Below are 21,937 nucleotides of genomic sequence, written 5' to 3' on the forward strand. Positions count from 1 at the left end.
GAGCTGGTGCTGGTGGGCTCAGCTTGGGAAAGGCGTGGAGCAAGACCAAGGTGAAGCCCGAGCTGCAGAACAGCACCAAAACTGCCCAAATTTGCAGTTGTGCAAGTACAGAGAGTGGCTGAATGTCTGAGGTGGCTCTGGAAAATTTTCCTTGTCATTTAATTGTAGATCGTACCGTTGGTTTCTTGGAACGTCTTCCAAGACTGATGATTAAAGAAAGTCGCGAATCTAATAGCGTGTTATTTGCTCCCAAGAACCAAAAAGGAAGGGAAAAAAAACTTCAACTTGATTGCTGGGGAAGCACAGCAGGGGAAAGCGGGGCTGAAAGCCTGTTTAGGTTGACTTTTAGATCTTCACTTGCTTGATTTCTTCCCTCGCTCCACCATCCCCAGCAGCACAGGCTAAAATGAAACGCGCGAGGTGTGGGCCTGACGATAAGGAGGGTCCCTTTGTTTGATGCTGAGCACAGGGCTCTGTAAGCGAGCCGAAGGATTAATGGAATAAGTTCCTACAGCCACAATGAAGAATGGCCTGATTGCCAAGAAACTGTCGTCCTAATGAACTTGGATAGTCTGTCTGTTGGAGACACCAGAAAATGGAAATGGGCTTGCGTAGCTTTATTATTTTCAAAAATAGACTTTAACTAGAACATTCTGTATTCTTTCCTGTTTGAGTAAAAGCAGGGGCTGGTAGAGGTTGAAAGCAGCAGATAAGCTGATGTGGAGACACATGTGGCTTGAAGCTAGGGTTTAAACAGCAAAGAGACCATAATCAACTGAAGGTAAAAAAGAAAAATGCTCATAGTAAAGACTCCTGTTCTCAAGGCATTATTGCGCGCTGGTATGAAGACAAGTTTCGATTAACTCCAGATAAATTCTTTTTTTAACGTGCACCTCATGGAGAATGGAGGTTTGTCACTGTCCGTCTTTGTTACTAGGGAGAAAAAATGTGGAAGCATGTTGCTGCTCAAGCTTTTGGGGCCATAACGTTAGAAATCAATTCAATGTGGTCATTGTACGAAAATGCACCGAGCAGCCCAGGTGCTGCTCCGATTTTCGGTTGGAAAGGCTTAATTTCCTTCTTAATGAGTACTATAAGATAGGATTCTGAAAGCTCGCTTTTCTCTCCAGATTGCTTTTTCCAGCCTTTTTTAGTAAAGTACCTTGGGTTTTCAGGGAGACTTATGGTGGAGTTGGAAAAAGGGCCTGTCCCCTCTGGTGCGAGGCATGGCCAAGCACGAGGACCTGGCTGGGCCTCCCTCGGTGGAAAGCTGAGCGGTGGTCACTTGTGCCTTGCATCTCTCTGGGGTACCTGGAGTGATGTTGGCATCTGATATTTTGCCTCCCCCTGGTGAAGTCACTTGAGAAGGATGTCCGGATGAAAATGTTTTGTGCCCCAGACACCAAGAAAAAAGGGAAAACTCTTTTTACAATTATTTTTCTGTGGTAAATGTGCAACCTTGAGCCTAGTGCTGGTCTTTTGTAGAAGCTCTGAAGTGGCATCATGGTATTGGTAAATCAGCTGAATGGGATGGGATTATTTTATGCAGGCAAGAATTAAACATAGGATCGCATGTTCGCCATGAAGCATTGCCCTTAGTTTTCAGCAGTCAGATTAGAGTATAAAAAATGAAGGTTAGCCAAAGGAATTGAACCCCAAGAGAGTGATTTGCTTGCTTTCAAGTGTGTTGTGTCTGAAATGTAAGGGATGGGAAAGATGTAAAAGGTTTTTAAAATTAGCCGGTGGTGGAGGATGTAAATGGGCAAGTGCAGTAAATGGGCACTCCAGCTGGTACCCAGCAGGTCTCTGCCTCCTGAGCTGGAAACCAGGAAACTTGGCCTTAGCCCTGGCCACGGTGGTTGTTAGTGGGGTAAATGTCTCAAACAGCTCTGCGGAGCTGTTCTCTATCTGTAAAGCCTGAATAACCAGCTCGTATACGTGCTCTTTGGGCTCTTCCAGTGAGAAGCTCCATGGAAATTCCAAGAATCCAATATTAAAGGCTGACTTTAACCTTTGCTGAAAATCGAGACTGTTATTTACAAATTCCTTTTAAGTAAAACATTCGGTGAAATTAATGTTTTTACTCTAGTGAAATACAAATGGCTGATAAAACAAGTTCTATAGAAGCAGTGTTTAAACAACAATTTAATGTTTGCATCTACAGGATGTTCAGAGGGCAATCAAACATGCCATAATATAACGACTGATGTAATAATATGGGCTTGAATTACCTGAGATAGCTCTAAGGCAAGGATCCTGGCTTGTGGCTGGATAGCACTGGAAGAGCTGCTTGTCACGAGGTGTGAGAGGAGTTGAAACGGCGCTGAAGACAAACGGGGAGCTGGCTGGTTATTGCTGGTTTAACGAGCACGAAATGTAAGTCGAGGAGGGCTCCACAACTCGGGTTTGGGCTCCGAAGTGTCTCATCTGAGCTGCTGTGCAGTGGCTCCTCGATTCCCCCATCAGTTTTCTCCTTAGGAACTGCAAACTGAAGGCAATGGCTTTCATCGTAGCAGCAATGAAAAAAGCATTTACCTGTTTGAAATGCTCGAGAACAGTGCCTTGTGCTCCAGGCTATCCATCCAGCGTGATGAAATTCTCAGTTTTTCCTTATGGCTGCGTGTGTACAGATGTGCCACAAAGCTCTGAGCAGTCCATCCATTTTTGAGCATGATTAATTCACATCTGCACCAGACAACTTGTTGTGAATTAAGCCTTGCCAGCTAACAGATAATTTTTCTAGCCTTTAAACCAATTTACGATCCAGCTGATGTGTTCCTCGTTTTACTAAACCTGGCCAGTCAGCGCCGTCTCTGCCACCGAGCAGGAAATTAATCTGTGCAGATATTTGACTCCATCAGCTTGCGTACCTGCTGCGTGCAATTGTGGAGGAGTTTGGCAAACTTTGGGTAAGAACTGCATCCTCAAATTGTGCTCAGAACAGCTCCCAGCAATATTCCCCTCTCTGCTGGGCCACCTCCCCAGGGCACCATCTCCCCTCCCGCCCATCTGGGTGCACCCAGGGCACCCAAAGCCCCAGGGAAGGGTCTGGCTGCATCCTTTGGACAACCCAGGAGAGGTTGCAGAGACCCAGCTCATGAACAGATGGAAAATGTAGCACCAGGGTGATCTGAAGACTCATCTTCAGTCTTGTACCAGTGGCTGGGAGCTCAGCCACCATGAGGTCCTTGCAGGGTACCAGCCTGGCTCTGTGGTTGAGGACACAGATGGGTGCAATTAGGCTGAAACTTCAGCGGGGTAAAGAGAAAGTGCAAAGGAGCTGTTCACTGAACTTTGCATTTTCATTTATGTGTTCATATAGATGCTTTACAAAAAGAAGGGACTCCCCTCTCAGGTGTTGGTTGTACTCTGGTGTTGCAACTGGGGCTCTTCAGAGGCGTTGGCTTCATTCCTGCACTTTGCTCATGGATGAGAGCTTAAGAATGAAAGCCATTGGGCTTACCATTTGCATGACTAGGAAGCAGCAGTCGGATTCATTTCCTTGGATTTTCAGGGATTGTGGAGACCAAACTGTCGTGCATCTCACTGGCCGATGTGAATCTCTGCATCAAAAAGATGCAACAAGATAAACTTCAAGCAATCTGAAACTAATTCGGAGATCCCACTAAATGACCAGCGTTTTGCTGAAGTGCCAGCAATTTTTCTTCCCAATTTTGTTTTCTCTCTGAGCCGTATCTAATGCCTTTGAAGTAGCTTAGTTCAGGCCAAAATTTGTGAATGCTGGGAAACCAGCAGTTCTGAGCAAGGAAAAGCCTTTGTAGTCTTTTCAGACACAGAAATGGACTAGGCGTTGTGTTTTTTTTATTATTAATATTTCCAGGCCTCCAGCATTTGGCCCTCAGCTTCAGCCTGGTCGCATTAAAATACGTGCTGCAACCCTACCGGGCGGTCGGCAGCCGAGCCGGGAGCTTCCTTGACGGGGAGTCCCAGTGGGGAGAGAGCATCTGCCCTGCTCCGTGTGGCTGCCTTTTGGGGTCACACATATGGGACCAAAACTTGACCGGCTCAGAGATGCAAAATGGTGCCTCTCCTGGGCACTTGTGTTGGTTATTTAGGCCTGTGATTAACGTCAGGAAATCTAGCTTTGGTTAAAACATATGCAGTGCTTCAGCGGACAGACTTAGAGGTCAATAGTTAGGAACTGAGCCATTTGTGATATGAATTTGGTTCACGGTTGAGTATTCAGCCTCTTGTCCTCAATTCTTAAACTGGAAATTTGTTTGGGAATGATGGGTACAATTCCTGTTACCATATGATTTCCAGCCTGGCACTGGAAAAAGCACCAAATACTCTGACAAGATGGAAAACAAAGATAAAAACAGTATCGTATCCTGTACTTAGGTGTTCCCTGAGCTGAGCAACACAAGTCTGTATCTTGCAGCAGGGATCTTGCTGTGTCGGTAATGCCCTTGAAAGTGGAAGCTGAAACTAATGTTATTTCTATCGGGGATTTAGGGTTTTTGTGTTTTCCTGTAATACTGTGTTCCTTTCAATCTATTTCAAAAGAAAAAAAAAAAAAACTACAGAAATTCAAATACAAAACAGTCTGGATGTCATCTGGAAATTATTTGACCTCTTACATTGGCTCTAAAAGAAATCATAAACAAATAAACAAATAAAGCTTCTTTTCTAAGATTAAAAAAAAAAAAAAAAGACACTTCATTTAATAACTAGATTGAAAAACAATTTGAAACTTAGTGGGGGGTTTTGTGTGTGGCACAAGAAAGGAAGGAGCCCGTTTCAAGGAGCCCATTTCGATTTAACGGCGAGAGGCGATGCCACCAGTCTGTTTGGCATTAACCCCTTGTCAGGGGAGGGTGGAAATTGCCATCGTGGTGCACAACCCCGTGCCTCCTGAAGCTGGTGGATTTGGGATCTTGATTTGGGGGATTTAGATGATGTGGGAGGGGATGTGTTATTTTGTCCTAGAGGGAGTGAAATCTTACATCTAGTATTTGGAAAGACTCTGAACAAATGGCCACAGCACTCCCCAGTTGCTCTAAATCTACACGAAGATCACTGGTCTCTTTTCTTGTAGAATTTAATAGACCAGTTTTCTCTACCTTTCAAAAACTTTTAGATCTAAACACTCAGTTTAGATTGTGGGGATGTCCCTACTTTTTTTCATGAGACGTGGTCTCATCTCTCTCCCTAACTACCCCAGGAACATGAAGGTACGTCTCTTGGGTGAAACATGTTAGTGGACATAAACCAAAAAAATATTTGTCTATTCTGCTGTGGACAGCTCTTTAGGGTGCTGTGGAAGTCTAATGCTCGGTAGTTCTGCAGATATTTTTGTACGTGACTTTCTTGGAAATCAGCCTTGTTAGGCATGGAGCATTTGTGGGCGTCCCTCTGAAGCCAGTCAGGATCTCTTCCCTCGGAGTCTTTGTCCAAGGAGATCAAAGGAGGGACGAAGGAGCAGTTGTGTTTGGGCAGAGCGGGGACTCATTCAGCCTCAAAATACCAAGAACCTTCTGGGCATGAACTTGGACCCATGGCCCAACTGAGCTTGAAAACCCCTTTCCTCCCTTTTTCTAGAAATAAGTGGAGAGAACTTCTTAATGACCTGCAAGAAAGGGCTGGGCCAGTTTGGGAAACAGGTCTTCATAATGCAGGGAACTGTTGTGGGTGGTCTGTGTTTTCAGTCAGGTTGAACGAGCTGGTTTGGTGGGGTTAATGTGCGCATCTCCAACACACCCCGAGCCTATGGGCTCCCCGGGGCATGGGCAAAGCAGGTTTCTCCATGGCGGCGGGGATGTGCATGCACTCACACTCGAGTACTTACGTGTTTCTATTAAGATAATTCAGCCAACAAAACATATAGCCAAGGGTGATAGAAATTGAGGAATGCAGACTCGTTCTTGGCAGCTTGCATCTGGCTTGGAAGCGTTTCAGGGGTTGGATTAGATCTCGCTGCTCCGTGGGTCAGGCCTGGGGTAATTGCAGAGGCAGAGGTGGAGCGCGGCTGAACCGGGGATTAGCGCGGAGCGGCGCTGAGTCGGGGGCTGCCATCGATGGAGGTGACAATGACAACGCACCAGGAATGTCTCATCCGAGGCATTTCCACGCTGGCTGTAGTATTTCCAGCAGTATTGAGCCTGTGGGGTGGGAAGAGATGGCAAAGAGATGGCAAAGGTGCTCTGTGTTCGAGGCAGGTTCCTGCCTGGGGCGAGGAGGGAACATGAAAGCGCCCCGGGCTTGTCTGGTTCTGCTCAGTTTGCTCCGGGGAGCCCAAATACCTGGAGTCCCATGGTGAAAATTTGACTTTTTGCCCTACCGCTGTTTGCTTTGTGGAATTATTCCTGTTGTCATTAGTTCGCCTGGTTTTGTGCAATGTGTGCATTGTATGCAAATAAGTATGGCAAAAACAATGTCAAACAGGCTCACATTTGAGAAAAGTTAATATTTCTCTTGGCAGTTCTAATGGCCTTTGTTCCCTATGTGCTGAATTAATTTTTTCTGCAGGCTCTTGCTCCATGCGCGTCACAATAGGGCCTGAGTGACTTGCTGAAAGGGCTCTGCTAATCACCTAGGTGGAAATTCCTTTTTGCAAAACGCGGATCGGATACGTGGCCGTTTCTGTACAGCTTCCAGAGCTGTACAGACATCATCAGACCAAAAGATAAAATTAAACAGCTTGATACAAAGCTACCACAAGCAAAACAGAGCTGGCCTTGGCCTCGTGCTTGGGTTTCTGCTCCTCGCTGGGCTGCCTGCGCCGGGAGGCTCCGGGCTGGGATACGTGGTAGGTCCGGAGCCGTGGCTCAGAGCTCGTGGCCCTCTTGCTGTGTGCCCTGATAAAGGGTTTGTAGCTAACAAATTCTCTGGATTTTAAGGTTTCAGCTGCTTAAACGAAGACACTGACAAGTCCCAGATCGCATCACGGTGAAGCCCAGCAGGCAGGAGCAGGGAATTGGCGTGGGGCAGGGGCCGAATCAGTAGTGCCAGAGGAGGATGGATGGTTCTGGGGACGCACACGAAGGTCTTGTGCTGAACCCATCCATTATTCTTGTGTTTATTTCTCATTCTGTCAGCTTCAGTTGTGTTTCTGGCAACTGTTTGTTTGCTTTGGGCAGTGATAGTTATATTAGAGTAAATATTTTCTAGTGATTGTCAAGTGTCCAGTTTACTTTAGTTTCTTGCAATTTCCTGCTATAATTAAAGGGAAAATAAAACACCTGCAGAAAACTGAGCTTTTTCGGGCAAAACTCATACCTCTGAAATTTAAAAAGGGATTTTCAGGATTCGAGAGGTGGAAAGAGAAGCTCCATCTACAAGGTCAAAGCGAGCTCTCCTCTGTGGCTGTAAAATGGCATCATAAAACCTGCGTGAGTCCCTGCGGCCAGAGAGAAGTGGCCATGGGAAACTGATGGTCATACCCTCGTTCTTGTTTATCCTTCCCTTCCTTCCATCCGTTTCCTATTGAAACTCATTTTTGTTGTTGTTTGTGGGGATGAAGAAGCAGCAGCTTTGGAGCGGGAGTCTTGTGTGTGTGTAAAACATGCAATGGCTACGCGTGCAAAGCATGCCATGGGCTGCCGGTTGCTATAACAGTAACAGCAAAATAAATCCTCAGAGCCGAACCCTGCTGTCTGTGTGTAAGCTGGGACACATTTCCATTGCCCAGTTTCTCTTCTTAAACGTTTTCTGCAGTTCCCCATTCACTCCCAGTCCCTGTGCAGGCGGGCGCAGACACCGTGAGCTCATGCTCTGGGCTGGCCCCGGGATGCCCTACTTTTGCAAAATTCCTTTTTCTTGCAGCAATATGATTGCGGGCTGGATCTTACTTATTTTATCAAAGCCACTTTTCAATATGAGAGCAATTAATAAATGATTATGGGGAAGAAATGCAGCATTTGTTCCCCAATCCCTATAAATAAGGTAATTGCCTTCTCCAGTGGGAGCGGAGTTGGCAAGCGTTTCACAGGGAACTGTTGAAGTGCAGTGTTTGTTTGACATGTTTTAAATGGTTTACCAAGCAAAATCAGACACAAAAGGAAACCGGGTTGTCAGTCAGCTGCCCTGCCTCGGTCTGTTCATGTCTCCCTGTCAATCAGAGCACCAGCAGCTTTCCTGCCTGGCTGTGGAGCTTGTGATAATTCTGGTTTTTAGACTTTCTGATATTTTTTTTTTTTTTTTGCACATCTGACACAGGCTTTTTGGAGGATCTGATTTATTATATGGATTTAGGCAGAGCATTTGCAAGATTTACTCTACTTTGTGGTATTACGGCAAATGTAAACACATAATTCAACAGCGCCAGAAGAAAACGAAGGTGGGAAATAGCCTTTGTCAGCAGCAGGGGGATTTCAGAGCTGTGAAAAGGGGTAGAGACAGCCTTGTAACCGATGGTCCTTCTTGTGGAGGTAAAAAATAAGACACTGTCACTTTGAAGGGCAGTGGGGCGATGCCGGGGGAGCCTCATGCCCCAGACAGTGCCCGCGTTGTCCCAGCCATGGTGCAGGTGCCGCTCGGGGTCTCTGTGCCGCGGACACGGAGGAGCACGGGGCCCGTCAAAGCTGTGCTGCCGGCTGCTTCGCTCAGATGGATCTTGTTTGAGCTCCAACGCAAGCAAAAAGATAAGAAACAGAAACATCGGCTAGAGAGAGGTTTGACAGCCAAGTTTTGCAGAAACCAGATGGCATTCCTCGGTTTTCTTTCACCCAAGTAACGTGGGTTATCCCACCTATCTGCCTGTGGGTAGGGAAACGCCCCCCTCTCACCCAAAAGCCTGGTTTTCGCCAGATTTTTGGCTGTGGTTGCAGCGGGCTCCCTGGTTACAGTTCGGGCAGGTCCATGCAACCAGTCCTGAGTGTACAGCCGTGACCTGCAGAGGTGAGCGGTGACTTCTGGGGTCCCTGCTGCATCCACAGGGGCTCTGCCCTTGGGTGTCAGAGGAAGGGAGGCACCGCCTGATGTTTTCCAAGACCTGCAAGTGGAAATGTTTGGGTTGGGATTTCTCTTTTGGGCTGGGCATCGTTGTGCAGTGTTCCTTGAATCCCTTCTGTCCTGCAACGCTACGTGGCTGTGGAGGCAGTAAATGCCGGAGGGCTGGTCGTGAATAATGGCTAATAATCAAATGATCAAATGACACCCACTCGTTTCTTGGAGGAATGAGTCAGATGTGCTAGAAAATCTTCATTTTGGGGGGGTGGAATAAGGGCTGGAGCAGTGGTTTGAAAACGTTACGATCCCGTAGGCTGCTACCAGCGTGCAGGACGTCTCCGGGATGCAGATGTACAGACCTGAAGATGTTGTGAGTTGGGCTAATGAAAGCCAGACCAGCCTCCAGCCCTTCGCTGTGGCCTCACGGATCATGGTTTGGAGAGCAGAAGCGGGAAACCGGAATCTAGATTTTTTTTCCCCCATGTTCAGTGCTAATTTCCAGCCATTACACTTTTATACGTGGTTAACTGCCCTTCCAAAGGCTTCATTTATCTCCATTGCAGAATGCAGCAGTATATCTATATTCGTGAAGGACTCTCAGGGTTTCTGCTTTAAGTACTTTTAGATCCTCAGGTGAAATTAGATCCAGTATATCAATAGTTTAAAAGCGTATCCTGGAACCTAGAAAACAAAATTGAAAGCAGGATTCAGCTTATTGTGTTGTCTTAAACCCAGGTCTGATTTTAGTTAAAAACTTGGCAAGATGTGGTGATAGGCACCGCATAAAAATGACTGGAAGATGAAGGCCAACCCCGCTGCCCCGCTTTGGGGAGAGACTGGCCTTTTTCGTGATCTTTTGAGAATGAAGTGGATTTGGAGAGTTTAAAAAAAAAATACAACTATGGTAGAATATGACTGGGAAAATAATGGTGCGTAGAATGATCTCATTGAGCCTCAAAGTGATGTATTTGGGGAGTGAAGGTTCATGTGTTGATCATGTCGTGCAAATCTCTTGTCCCTCACCACCATCTCGCCCCTGCTCCTGCTCCAGCAGCTCCAGCCCACGCGATGCCACCGCTCGTCCCTGCACTTGTCCCTACTGCCCACCGAGGAACATGGATGCTCTCCACCTTTCCCTGCCTTATTTCTCTGCCCTTGTTTCCTGTTTCCACCATATCTCACACCATTTTCTCAAACTTGGCCGCTTTAAAATACAAGTGGAAACCGATGGTGGTGTCCAAACTTAGTAACATATTGGATAGCTTTGCTCCCAATAATTGCCTCTTTCTTTTCATCTTATCTCAGTGTTCAAAGAACAACAATACCTCATCTCTGTAAAACTTTGAACCTCTTTCCTGGATGTTGTTTGGTAAGCCAGGCTGGCCATCCAGCAGTTGTTTAGCTGATCTCTGCAATCTGCAGATGATCCAAACCGAAGTGTCTGGAGCTAAAAGGTTGCACCTTTGGTATTGTCAGAAATAATTTAAATTTCCCGTTTGATCTCTGAGATGCTCTTTGCTATTAAGGAAAAACATGGACATCTCCGTCTCCCCTGCTGCCCTTCTATCCTATCAATTCTGCTTTTTTTTTTTTTTTTTCCCCACTTTAAAATGGGGAAAGAGAATGCATTTAGCTGTCATGTCAAAAGATTTATAAACCTATTGCTTTACAGACAACTGAAAATTTGGAGCTGAAAATAGTCTGAGTACCCTTGAAAGGATGCGTTTGGCTCCTTGGGAGTGAATTTAGCATCTGGAAGAGGCAGCTGAGCAAAGTCAGTCACTTCATTATGGTTTTCGGAGCTGTTTGCAAGACTAGTGATCCTGAAGCAGCCAAATAAAACAAACTATTCATCAAGTAAGATGCATCAAGTAAGCAAATGAACACGGTTAAACAAACCGTGGTGGTAATTTTGGTAATTTGTAAATTTAACGTGCACTTGCAGAGCTCCACAGAGTAGGTTGCATTTTGGAAAGGCGTTTGCTGAGCCGTGCGTTTGGAAGCAGTTTGCTGCAACGCGCTGGCCCAGGAGAAGACTTCAGTCTACAATGAAGTTGTTACTGAAACGTCCCCCAGATGTGTGAGCAATACATCATTCCCTCTTTGCATTGAAATAAAAGCAATCGTTGCCACTGAATCCTGGGCTAGAGCAGGCCCAAAACATGGCAGCAATGGGCTGTAACAACGTTTAATTAGCAACTTTTGTGAGCATTGGCTTGTGCCATCTCATTAATCGCGCCTGTTCCCTACCTTGTGCCAACCACCTCCAAGGCACGGTGTGCGCCAAAGAAATGTCAGCACACTTTCTGGTATCTCAACTATGTTTTTACACGTGCCAATATACCTTTTTTTTTTTCTCCTGGTCTTCCTACAGCTGTTTTGTGCTCTCTCATTGCTGACTCTGCTCAGCATCCATGTTCCCAGCCTGCAGCAAGCTCCCCTGTTCCCCGACTGTGGTCTCTGCGGCTCCTTCACCTGGGGCTGGCCATGAGCAAGAGGCTGTGTGTCTCTGTGGCCACGTATCCTAGAGTTTTGTCTTGTGGTGGCAGCTGTAATTAACCTCTGCTGTGCATGTTAAAATACTTCTTAACTGTGGGGATGCCCAGAGGCATGTGCAATCAGTGCCGGCATCCTGCCTGGAAGTGCTGCTGCTCTCTGATTTTCCTTATCAATGCCTTTGCAGTGTGCTCCTGCTCATTAATTGCATTCGGGCTTGACGTGGATTAGTATTAAAGCTGGAAGCTTAATCCTGTAGAGGGAGGCAGTGGCAGATACGAGTGTTGCTCTTAACTTAGTCATAAATTGCTCTTATTTAGCAGAGTTCTTAAGTGTGCCATTGAGACCTCGGGCAGCGGTCTGCACTGCGCTGCCCCGGCGTGTTTCCGCTGGAAGTGGTGCAGGTCAGGAACACGGCAGTAAAAGAGCTGATATTGTTTGGATCGTTCACACGTGCTCCAGGAAACGCCGTATTCTTCCCAAGAAGTGAATATGGCCGTAGCACGTGTTGGTTGTCTATATAATGGAAACTATTTTCCATAAAGTTTTCTATATTCCTTTGCTGGAAGGCTCTCAGATGGGTGGGAAAGCAAGCTGTTTACACACAGCGAGCCTGCCGTCTGCCCGGGGTCATCAGAGAAAAGACAACGGTGCCTTCGGTTCCACAGTCAGAACGAGGAAACACTTTGGTGATCACATCTTCAGCGTGGTGAAAAGTCAAGGTCTGGGTATTGCATTTCAATGCAGCAAATTCAAAGCCTGTAAAAAGAAATATTTTTTCACCCTTTACATCTCTCTGTAAAAATTTTTCATCACTGATTTCATTGCATTATCAGGACTAAAATGAGAAACATTGCTTACGAGCAAATATAGCATTTGAATGGGGGCCAGGAATTCCTTTTACAGTGTAAGCTTTTGTGTGAAATAAAAGCCAAACAGCTGCTCACAACTGAAGTCGGAGTAAGTGATCTAATGCTATTGCTCTGGTCTCAAATTTGAGGCTAAATTGTTTCTTTGCCAAAGACCTCGTGCCAACCTACCTGGTCCCAATTTGTGAGAACAAAGTACATTGTTTCTGCTGCTCCGGGAGTGAAATCGTTTTATTTGACATTTCTTCCATCATAATTTCATCCCTGATGTAGGAAGCCTCTACAAGGTTGAGACTCTTCTCGCCTCCGAGTTATGCCTCAAGTAGGAAATTACCTCTGTGCCAGGCTAGTCAGTGGGATGGTTTTATTTTAATGTATCTGGAGACTCTTGGCCATTTAATGCATTTGGCATTTAACATATTTTGTTCTTTTCTCCTCTGTTCTCACTCTTTCTGCTGGTCCTTCAGCAGTGCCCTTCATCGGCTGCTCTCCAGGCTTTCCCTGGGACTCCCCCATGTGAAACCTCCTACCAGGAGCCAGCCCTGAGACCTGCACTGGAGATGCCTCCAGAGCTGAGCGCTGCTGGAGCATTGAGCCTCTTGTCCTCAGGGCAGAGCTTAGTTTGGGTCAAGGCAGGTATTAATATACCCAAATGATTTAAGGCAAGGTACCCGTGAACATTGGAAGCTCCTAAATCCAGGAGATAACCAGGAACTGGTACCTGCAGAGCAGTCGCTTTCCAGTTGTCTAATTCCTCCTCCATGCAGCCCCACTTGGATGTCATTGGGAAGATGGAGGGAATGCTTAAAGTAAAAACTGTGGCTCAGTGGTGCTTAAACTTTAAACCAATGATTTGCATGCTTCAGGAAAAAATTAAAAGAAAAAAAAATAAGGTTTAATTACCGAGGAGAAAACTTTCCCAGCAATGCAGAAGGCAGAATATTTCCCTCCATGCTTGTTAGACACGGGCTGTGTCTGTCAGATGCACCGCTATGTACTTGCCTGCTCACAAAAGGTTTTAATTTCCATAGAACCTGAAGAGAAATTACTTCATACTCGCTGAGTTGTGCAGTAAGCATACCGTTAGAGCTTACCTTCCTGGAAGATTTATGGCAAATATATCAGCAGAAAGGGGGGAAAAAGCCCCGTGGCCAAGAAACGCCGTGGCCTGTCCCGTGGTGGCAGTGGCCTTGCTGGTACCCAGTGGTATGGGCAAAGCCTCCGAGCAACCCCAGCCTTGTGCATCACAGGGCAAACCAGAGGACTTCCGTGCCTGTCTGGGTTATGTTTGTTTTAACAGGAGCTAAAAATGAGGAAATCTGAAGCACTGTATGTGTTATATTTAGAAGCTCACATTGGTTTTTGAGTATTTTTCTATCAAAAACTGCAATTTTTAGGAGTTTAGGTGTGGCGTTGCGATGTGCACGGTATAAAATTTATGTGCAGAGAAACTGGGAAAAAATCCCTGAGTTCACCTGGTCTGTCCCCGATGTGTTAAACCAGCCACCTGCTTCACGCGGGCCTTTTACCTGCGCTGCATCTGGCTCCTTTCTGTCCCACCAGCTGCTGGTTAGAAGGCGTTTTCCTGGCAGCGAGCAGCATCGTTTCGTGCCTGCTGCCCCTCTCCTCGGACACATCTCTAGCTCTCCAAGGTCACAATGCCGTTAATAATAGCTCTGCCCTGCGTGCAAGTGGCATTTTAACAGCATTGCTCGGGGTACCTCTCCCGGAGCTGTTCAGTGACACGTTTACTGGTAGGGCAGAGTTCCTGCTGGCTGAATCATCTTTCCTTTAAATGACACTGCCCAGCAGATCGCCCGTCTCGTGCGCCGTGCCTGGCCCAAGCAGTGAATCGACCTGCACCCGCACCAGGTGGTTCCCTGGCTTCTGGGATTTGCTGGTGGCAAACGAACATGCCACAGACCTTGAAGTTTTTCTGAGGAGATGCAGGTAGTGGATGTACCCGCAGTGAGTTCATTTGTATCTGTGTGTTTGTGCCCCAAGACCTGAGATGGTGCCAGGTGCTGGGTGCAGGTCCCAAAGCCCTGCGCCCCATCCCTGCTCTAGGAGCCCCTCAAAAGGCCATGCCAAGGGAAGAGTGGCTCACTCCGAGTAAAGGATAGATCTTCATTTTCCTCTTTTTCCTGCTGTCAGTAATGGGCTGCTTGCAGATGGTCTGCTTTCTTAGAGGGACTTGTGGGATTAGAGAAGGGCAAAGTGGATCCACACACATCCCGTGTTGGTGCTCGGGCACACCGGGAGAAAGATCATCTGTGCCCATCTTGTAGCACCTCGCAGGACAGATGCCTTCTCTTGAAGTCCCTGTGGTAGTTTCTCTGGATGCTTTACATTAAGAACAATTATTTAGAAACAGCCAACGTTGTTCATGTCCGTAGCTTAACGAGATTTATTTGTGTAACCCTGCTGTCAGTGTGATAAAACATGATTAATTTATTTTCTGTGGAGTACGATCTTGACTTAAATTTCACAAGGGCTTCATCAACACCAGCTTGTTGCTCATCACCTGGCCGGCTTGCTGGAGGCTGCAGGCTTTTTTGGGAGCCAAACTGATGTAATACCATTCGGTTTTCAAAATCAGTCATCGGCGTTTGATCCTGGCCAAGTTCAGCGTAAAAATAGAAACTCCAAATGGCGGCTGCGGTCAGGTCAGAGCAAAACTTAAATCCCCAGTGGCGTATTCCTCAGCTTCCCCTTATCTGAAACATCTGCTGGAACACGCGGGTGCTGCTGGGGTCTTGCTTGCACCACCATATAGGAGAAACTATTCCTAGCCCTGGACCTTCCTCCTCACGTGTGCCCTGCGTGGAAGGGATTTGGCTGTTCGGTTTTGATGTGGCTTGTTTCGCCGAGATGCGCTTTTGCTTTGTTATTTGAAGCACGTGGCGTCGCGGAGCCTTGGCCCGGGGTTAACGCAAATAATGAAAATAGAAACAGCTCCCTGAGCTGGCCGGGCAAGTCTTTGATGGGCTGTTCTTGGCCCTGACTCTTCATTACGATGGTGCTTGTGAGGAAGTGGGTAGAAAACGAGGCGGAGGTGGAGGGAGTGCTTTCTGCATGCTGAAAACTTGCTGGGGGGAGGAGAGAGGGCTTGCAACAGAAGAGAGCTGCTGCTTTTGAAGATCCCAGGAGGAAGGATTTAAGAGCTCCTTTAAAGATGCTGAAATTGAGACTTGTAATCGTGCAGCATGGGATGAGCTTTGAAACAGGAAAACTTTGATTTTTATGTTCAAGTTTATTGGTAACATGGAAGCTAAATCTGTCGGTGATATTAGTGTGATCGCTGTAGACGTGCTCCTGGGACCCGCTTGGCCCCGTCCCTCTCTTGCTGTATGGTTTGCACGTGGCAGATTGAGCTCTTGGGGTGGGGAAGCTGAGAAACGAAGGATGGGGAATCCTGCTCAAATGGGCACCAACCACGGACTGCATCCTCAGATGTGCTCCCGTAAAAATAACATTTAAATGCAAAGTATAAGCTTGTTTGCTTAAAGTCCATCGTGTATTCACTCCTGTGCAGTTACTGGGAACTTTTCTAGGTACTCGAGGAGCGGGGTTATTCAGCTGCTCTCCAACTCGTCTTGCCAGGTTCTCTTCTGCAGTTTGTGCGTGTTGAGTAATATGGAAAATGACAGAGGCTATTTTACATTTTGCTGTGGGATCCTGGATCTGGAACAGCTAATTCTGATTGCAGATAACGAGCATTAGTTTTGAGTACTTCCGCGCTCCAAAAACGCAATTCATCAAAACCCAAGTACTTTGTGTCAGAGCTGAATGTTGCACTAGAGGTTTTGTAATCCAACATGTCAAACTTGTTTAAATGTGAGCTCGTAACTGAAAGCCAAAGGAAGCAATAAGTGCTTCATTATCTTGCTTACCTTATAGAAGTGTCTTACAGTTTTTGGGGAAAAGAGAAAACGAACGCATTGCTGCAAGAAATGCGCAACCATTTCTTGGGCTTGTAGAGGTGCTCCCAACATGTTGCATGAGTTTTTTGGGCTTGCAGGCAGGCTGGTATCTTCTAAGGTAAGCTTACTGACTGGTGCGGAGCAGTGCTCTGCTCCACCTGCTGAATAACTGGGCGTCTCGGTCCCTGGGGACTTTCTGCCTCTTCCAGGAGGTGGCTTTGTGTTAGCAAGTACTTCAGCAGAGAAAAGCCTACTTGCACGTGCCTTCTGAAAGAGCTGTCCTTGGGTGTATCTGCTCATTCATTCCAGACAACGATTTGCTTAAGATTTTTTTTCTAGGTATTTTGGGCATGCAGAAGCATATAGGTATGGTGAACAGAGGTGGTCACTTCTCATAAAGAATCACCAAAGCCTGTTTGTAGGCGCCTGCCTTCCAAAGGGCTTTCAAAGCTACCGCCTCTGCCCAGGGCTTGCACTAAAGCAGCTGCCTCAGCGCAGATGTGTGAAGCTGAAATCTGCCATGGACCTTCCCACCTTGCACGTGGCAGCCCGCGCAGCTGCCCAAACGTGCAGCTTGGTTTAAACGTCCTCTTGGTTTAAAAAGAAGGCGGGGAGCACCCCGTCCATCTGCTCCTGCCCTGTGCCAGCACCTTATCGGAAAGCGGCCTGAGCAAGAGCAGCCATAACAAAAGGCAAATCGCCCGTGTTTGATGTGAGTGCAGCTGTGGCTTTATTCCAGTCACTTCTTAATTTATATTTCAAATTCAGTTTATCTTCGTGCCCGGGTGACTAAACAAAAGAGCTGTACGCGCTTGACTGTTTGAAGAAACTGTCTCTGGGTGTGGGGAAAAAGGGGAAAAAATGATTTAAGGGTGTGTGTGTAGGGGGAATCCAGAGCACTGAGCGAGCAGCACAACCTCACTTGCTTTAAATGTAGCGTGAGCGGCGCTTTGGTTTGTTTCATCGTGTGCCTGTAGATCATTTCACTCTTTGAATGATCTTGAATATTATTTTTCCCTTTGTAACAAGCACCCACCCAAGGGAAGAGGAGCTTTTGTTGGCTACAGCTAGGAAAAACACTGAAACGCCCCAAATTTGCCTCTGGTCTTGAGTTGTGCCATCTCACAGGCTAACATATCTCTCGTGTGGGTTTTGTTGCTGCTGGTGAAGGTTATGTTTGGGACATGGACTGGCTTTGTCACCTTGTTGGGGTGGTTTAAGGCTGTTCCCCCAGCTCTGCACCCATCTCATCTCGCTGGGAGCCCCTCGTTGTAGCTCAGCTGTAGAGTTTGTGGCATAAACCTCTGGTGCCCAGGTGCTCTAACCAAAACACCACCTCGAACGCTGCCCAGTTGTTCCAGCTTGGGTCCTGGAGCTGCCTTCTTCCCCAGAAACTGAGCACAGCTCCCAGCACATGGCGAGGAGGATGCTTGTGTGCATCCTTGCCCAGGCAGACCACGTGGAGTTGTATGAAGGGAAATAATTCCTTGCTTGTTCTGTATCTTGAAAGCAACTGGATCACATATGGAGCTGCAAGGAGCTTCCTTCCACTAACAACCAAAGCTTGCTTTCTGGGTGGCTTTTCTACTAACATAAACCATAGCCCGGGACTCCGGAGTTTTCAGGGCTCTTGGACCAAATCTGAAATGAATCTTAAATTATTTTTTTTATTATTATTATTATTATTTTTTTTTTTTTTTAATTTGGAAAACCTCTGTAGACTGTAGGTGCTGCATGTTTCCAATCTGTGTCTGGTATTTGCTTTGAATCTTTGGGTCCGCTGGAATCCGTAGCCAAGAAGGTTCATGCAAAACGTTGTGACCCAAAACTGTTTAATCTTAGATCTGTGGTCTCAGAGTCTGCAGTCCGGCCCGAATGCCTGATGAGTATCAGCTGAGCAAGCATCGCCGAATCTGACTTCTGTCCGTGAACCATAAACCTTTTCCCCAGGGAACAAGAAAGTAAATTGGCCTTTGTGCAGGAACAGCCAGCAAGAGCGGGGCTGCAGCTTCCTAGTGCTCAACACCAGGCCCTGCGGTACGCTGCGCAGGTCTCCTTCCTTCTAAGTAAAGCCATATGGGAAAAAAAAAAAAAAAATAGGCTTTTCCGAGAGTGGCCGAACCAACCAATTTGTTCAAGCTATTCTTCTGGTTGACTCATTTTTAACCGGAGGAGAAAAAACAAAAAGGGAAGGAAAAAGACAATTTGAAAAATGCCAAAAGGGAAGAACGGGAAACAATCTAAACCACTTGGAGCTCGCAAAAATGAAAATTAGAAAAAATGCTGATTTTATGAGTGGGTAGGCCCTCCAAAACAGTGTGAAACTTGATCTTTTTTTGCTGGCATTTAACACCCACCTTCATTTTGGTGAACACCAATTTACCTTATGCCCATCAGCAAGGCAGGTGGTCATAGTGTTCGTAAACTCAAAGCTGAAGTGACAGGGCCCAGCAACGCAGCTTCCCCAGTCTGGGAGTGCCAGATTTGGCTGAATTAGGAGGGACAAAGCCGTGTTCAACACACGTGGTGCGCTAGCCCTGCTTGCCCCGGTACTGGTGGGTTACTGAATTTATAGAGTGACCCAGTCAGCAGTTACCCAATTTGCAACGGGTAAATTAGTTCAACCAGGAATAATTTACTGCCCTATGGAGAACCGTGTTATTTGGGCTCTTGGCAATACTCTGTGAGCTACAAAACCAACGTTGCCTTTAATTTTTCATTTGCTCACCCGCAGTAGGTGACGTGCGTGGCCACTGCCCAGCGGAGCGGCTGAGCCAACCCCGTGTGTTTGCCGTGAACTTTTTACCTTATTTCTGCGGCTATTCCTTAGATGCACCTATCAGCTCTTCCTCGTAACAGCTCCAATCAGCGATGTATTCCGTGCTCTTCCTTTGTCTCGGTGTTATTGGATCTGTCGTCTCGCTGGCAGGCTCGTGGTGTTGTCAGGAACCGCGCGCCGTGCCGCGCGCTCGGGCTGTTTAGCTTGAGCGTGACACGTTGTTTAAAAACACAGCGCTCCGTGCTCTGTGTTCGCTCTCCTCTCCAAGCTGTCTTTCATAAAAATGTAAATAAAGAACTCCCAGCGCTGATACAGCGGGGCTGGGACGGGTAGGAGAAAAGGCCCGGCGGTTGCCCAATTGACGTTAATGCAACATAAATCTTAATTATATTGAACGAGCATCAGGCTGCAGGATCCGAGCAGTCGGAGTCGTTAGGGAACAGTTTACAGTTCGCATTTATCTTCAAACGAATTCCCAGGCCTCCTTAATTTCCATTGTAGCCTCCTAATGGGGTTTGAAACTAGACACGGAACTTGGGTGTAACGTTTAGTGCTATCTGCATCGGGCAGAGATGCTTTTTCCATCGCATGAGCATCGGTTCCTGAACGAGCCCTGGTGGTGCTCAGGTGCGGCTGCGGCACCTGCGGGTGTCTGGCACCTGCTGCCACGTACCATGCCTTGTCCCCAAGCTGGTGGCAGCAGCTCTGCTTGTGAAGCTCTTGCAGACATCTCCACCATAATTTCCATTGTGCAGACTGGGCTTGGCCACACGTGCACAGGTTGATGGCCCGGGGCTGCAGCTCGCTGCCGAGCACCCCAACCTCCCGCTGGAGGTGGCCGTGTCCCTCTTGGTCCCTGCTCAGGTTCTCTCAGCGGAGACTTTTCCAAATTCAGCTTTTGAACGGTAGCAGGATTCTGTATGTTGAGTCCAAAAAGTCTTTTCTGCTTTTCCAATTCCATTTCTTTGACCAATGTTTTTTTTTTCAGACAAATGCAGCAAGGGGAATGGAAGAGAATGGATTTTATTTCTCTCTCATCTTTGATTTCTCTCAGTGGTTGCTGTGAGCGTGCTGTACTCGTGGGTCTAGGTGTTACTTCTTTTTTTACAGATTCCCTTCTGGAAAAGATAGACTGTAAAGAATTACACGATGTAGGCAGTAGTCAATTTTTCCCTTATGGTGTGAAGTAGTAAGAAATCCCTTTAAGTTTACTGCTGATTTTTGTAGTTGTTTAAACAAAGTTTGGTTTCTCACACTCTCAGTCCTTGGGGCCCAACCTGAGCTTTACGGGAGCTCGGCACGCTCTCGCCCTCCGGCACCAGCCTTCCTCTAACCGAGTTAAAAGCATTGCTACCAACTCATTAGTCACTTGTTTCAAAACCCAGCCTCTCCTCCAGCTCCACTGGCACATTCCCTGCTCCCAAGAAACGCCGTGCTCCCTCCCTGCCTCTAGCAGCAGAGAGGTAAAACTTACAGAGCTGCTGGAGTTGAAGCACGTCGTAGTGCTACTGAGGGATGGAGCGGCCCCCAAAATGTGTGCAGGGGGAGGCTGGAGGCTGCTGCCCCGTTTCATAATGACAGCAGCAATTCCCAGCAGTCACACAGCGCCTGAGCTGGGCACCGGCACGCTCAGAGCTGGCCCGTTCCCGTGGCTGGCATGGAAAGGGGTTTTTCTGCCCCCCAGCAACCTGTTGGCTCAAGGAGCTACCAACCCCTTGCAGGGTGAGCCCTGGGCTTGTACCTGCAAAATTGTCACCTCCGTAGGGAGAGCAGGGACTGGAGCCCTGCCTGCGGTGCCTGCTGGGGATGTGCTGAGGGACAGACGGATGGATGGATGGATGGCAAGTTTACCCTGATGTTAAAGAGAAGAGCCCCTGGCTGCACCTGGGGTCCAGTTACACTGTTTGGGCACGGAAATGTTTATGCAGAAAGTGAAACCTTGCTCGGAGCGCAGGAACATCTAGGGCTCTGTGTTTATTGTCCTTTGCACCTAAAAGCTAACAAAGCAGCAGAAGGCAGAGGGAGCAGAGTTGTTTCCCATATAAAAAGGGAGCTCTTGTTTTTGTTAACATTGCTGACACCCAGTGCACGCCTCTCCGGAGCTGGCTGACCTCCTGCAGGAGGCTACCAGAAGCGGCTTCTTGTCCCCATCTGCCCATGGGTGTGTTGAGGGCGCGTGGAAGCTGCCAGCTCCCAGCCGTGGGAGCCCGCTGCCAGCAGAGGTTGCAAAACCTTCGCCCGCAGCACAAAGGATGCAACATCACAGCCGGGTCGGGACCTGGGTGCTCAGCTCGGGCTGCAGCAGTGCTCTGTGCCTGCTGCTTATGTGCCTTTTATCCTTGATTTAAGGACGTGGTGCCCCTCACAGCTTTTTGTTGACCTGACCACCTAGCTATTGCTGCCCAGCTGGGTAGGAGAAGAAGTAAATGTTTTATATCTGAGACAGTGGGTCTATGATGGGGTCTAGGCTACTTTGGCAGCCAACGTGGGGACTTCAGGCTTGGATAATGGTTAGGAAGAAAAGGCTTCGGTTCATCACTTTGATCACTGGTGTGGCTTGCAAGATTGCAGTGGAGGTGGGGAGGGCAGGCGGTGGTTTGGATGCAAGGGGAGGGCTCGTGGCTGCCCTCTGTCCCCTCTGCCCATCGCTAACCCTCTGCTCTGTTTCCACAGGCCCTCCGGGGAGGCGAGGGAAGCCCGGACGGCGCGGAGAGCCCGGTAAGCATCGCGGTCACCCCACCGCTCTCACGGGGCTGGGCACAAACTTCCCCATACCGCTACCATCACCTCTCTCTGACGGGCTGGCTTCTGGTTAAACCACCAACTGGCCTTGGTGGGGACTCAGATTTTTGCTAAATGTTGGTTTATATTAATACTCCTTTGGCACTTTGATATCTGGTGGGTTTTCTTCTGTCTTGTGGACTGGGAAAACACAGATTTTGTGTCAGCTGGGGAGCAGC

General features: G+C 47.6%; 1 protein-coding gene across 1 annotated transcript in view; it reads left to right on the top strand.

Moving 5' to 3' along the window:
- Nucleotides 1-21,937, top strand: part of COL23A1 (collagen type XXIII alpha 1 chain) — a 162,774-nt gene that overhangs the window by 93,458 nt on the left and 47,379 nt on the right. Inside the window, exon 3 of the mRNA XM_032197159.1 lies at nt 21,651-21,695. Coding sequence (XP_032053050.1) covers nt 21,651-21,695 — 45 coding nt within the window. The remainder of the gene's footprint in view (nt 1-21,650; nt 21,696-21,937) is intronic.

This window comes from Aythya fuligula, chromosome 14 (genome assembly GCF_009819795.1).
Source record: "Aythya fuligula isolate bAytFul2 chromosome 14, bAytFul2.pri, whole genome shotgun sequence".
Classification (NCBI taxonomy): domain Eukaryota; kingdom Metazoa; phylum Chordata; class Aves; order Anseriformes; family Anatidae; genus Aythya; species Aythya fuligula.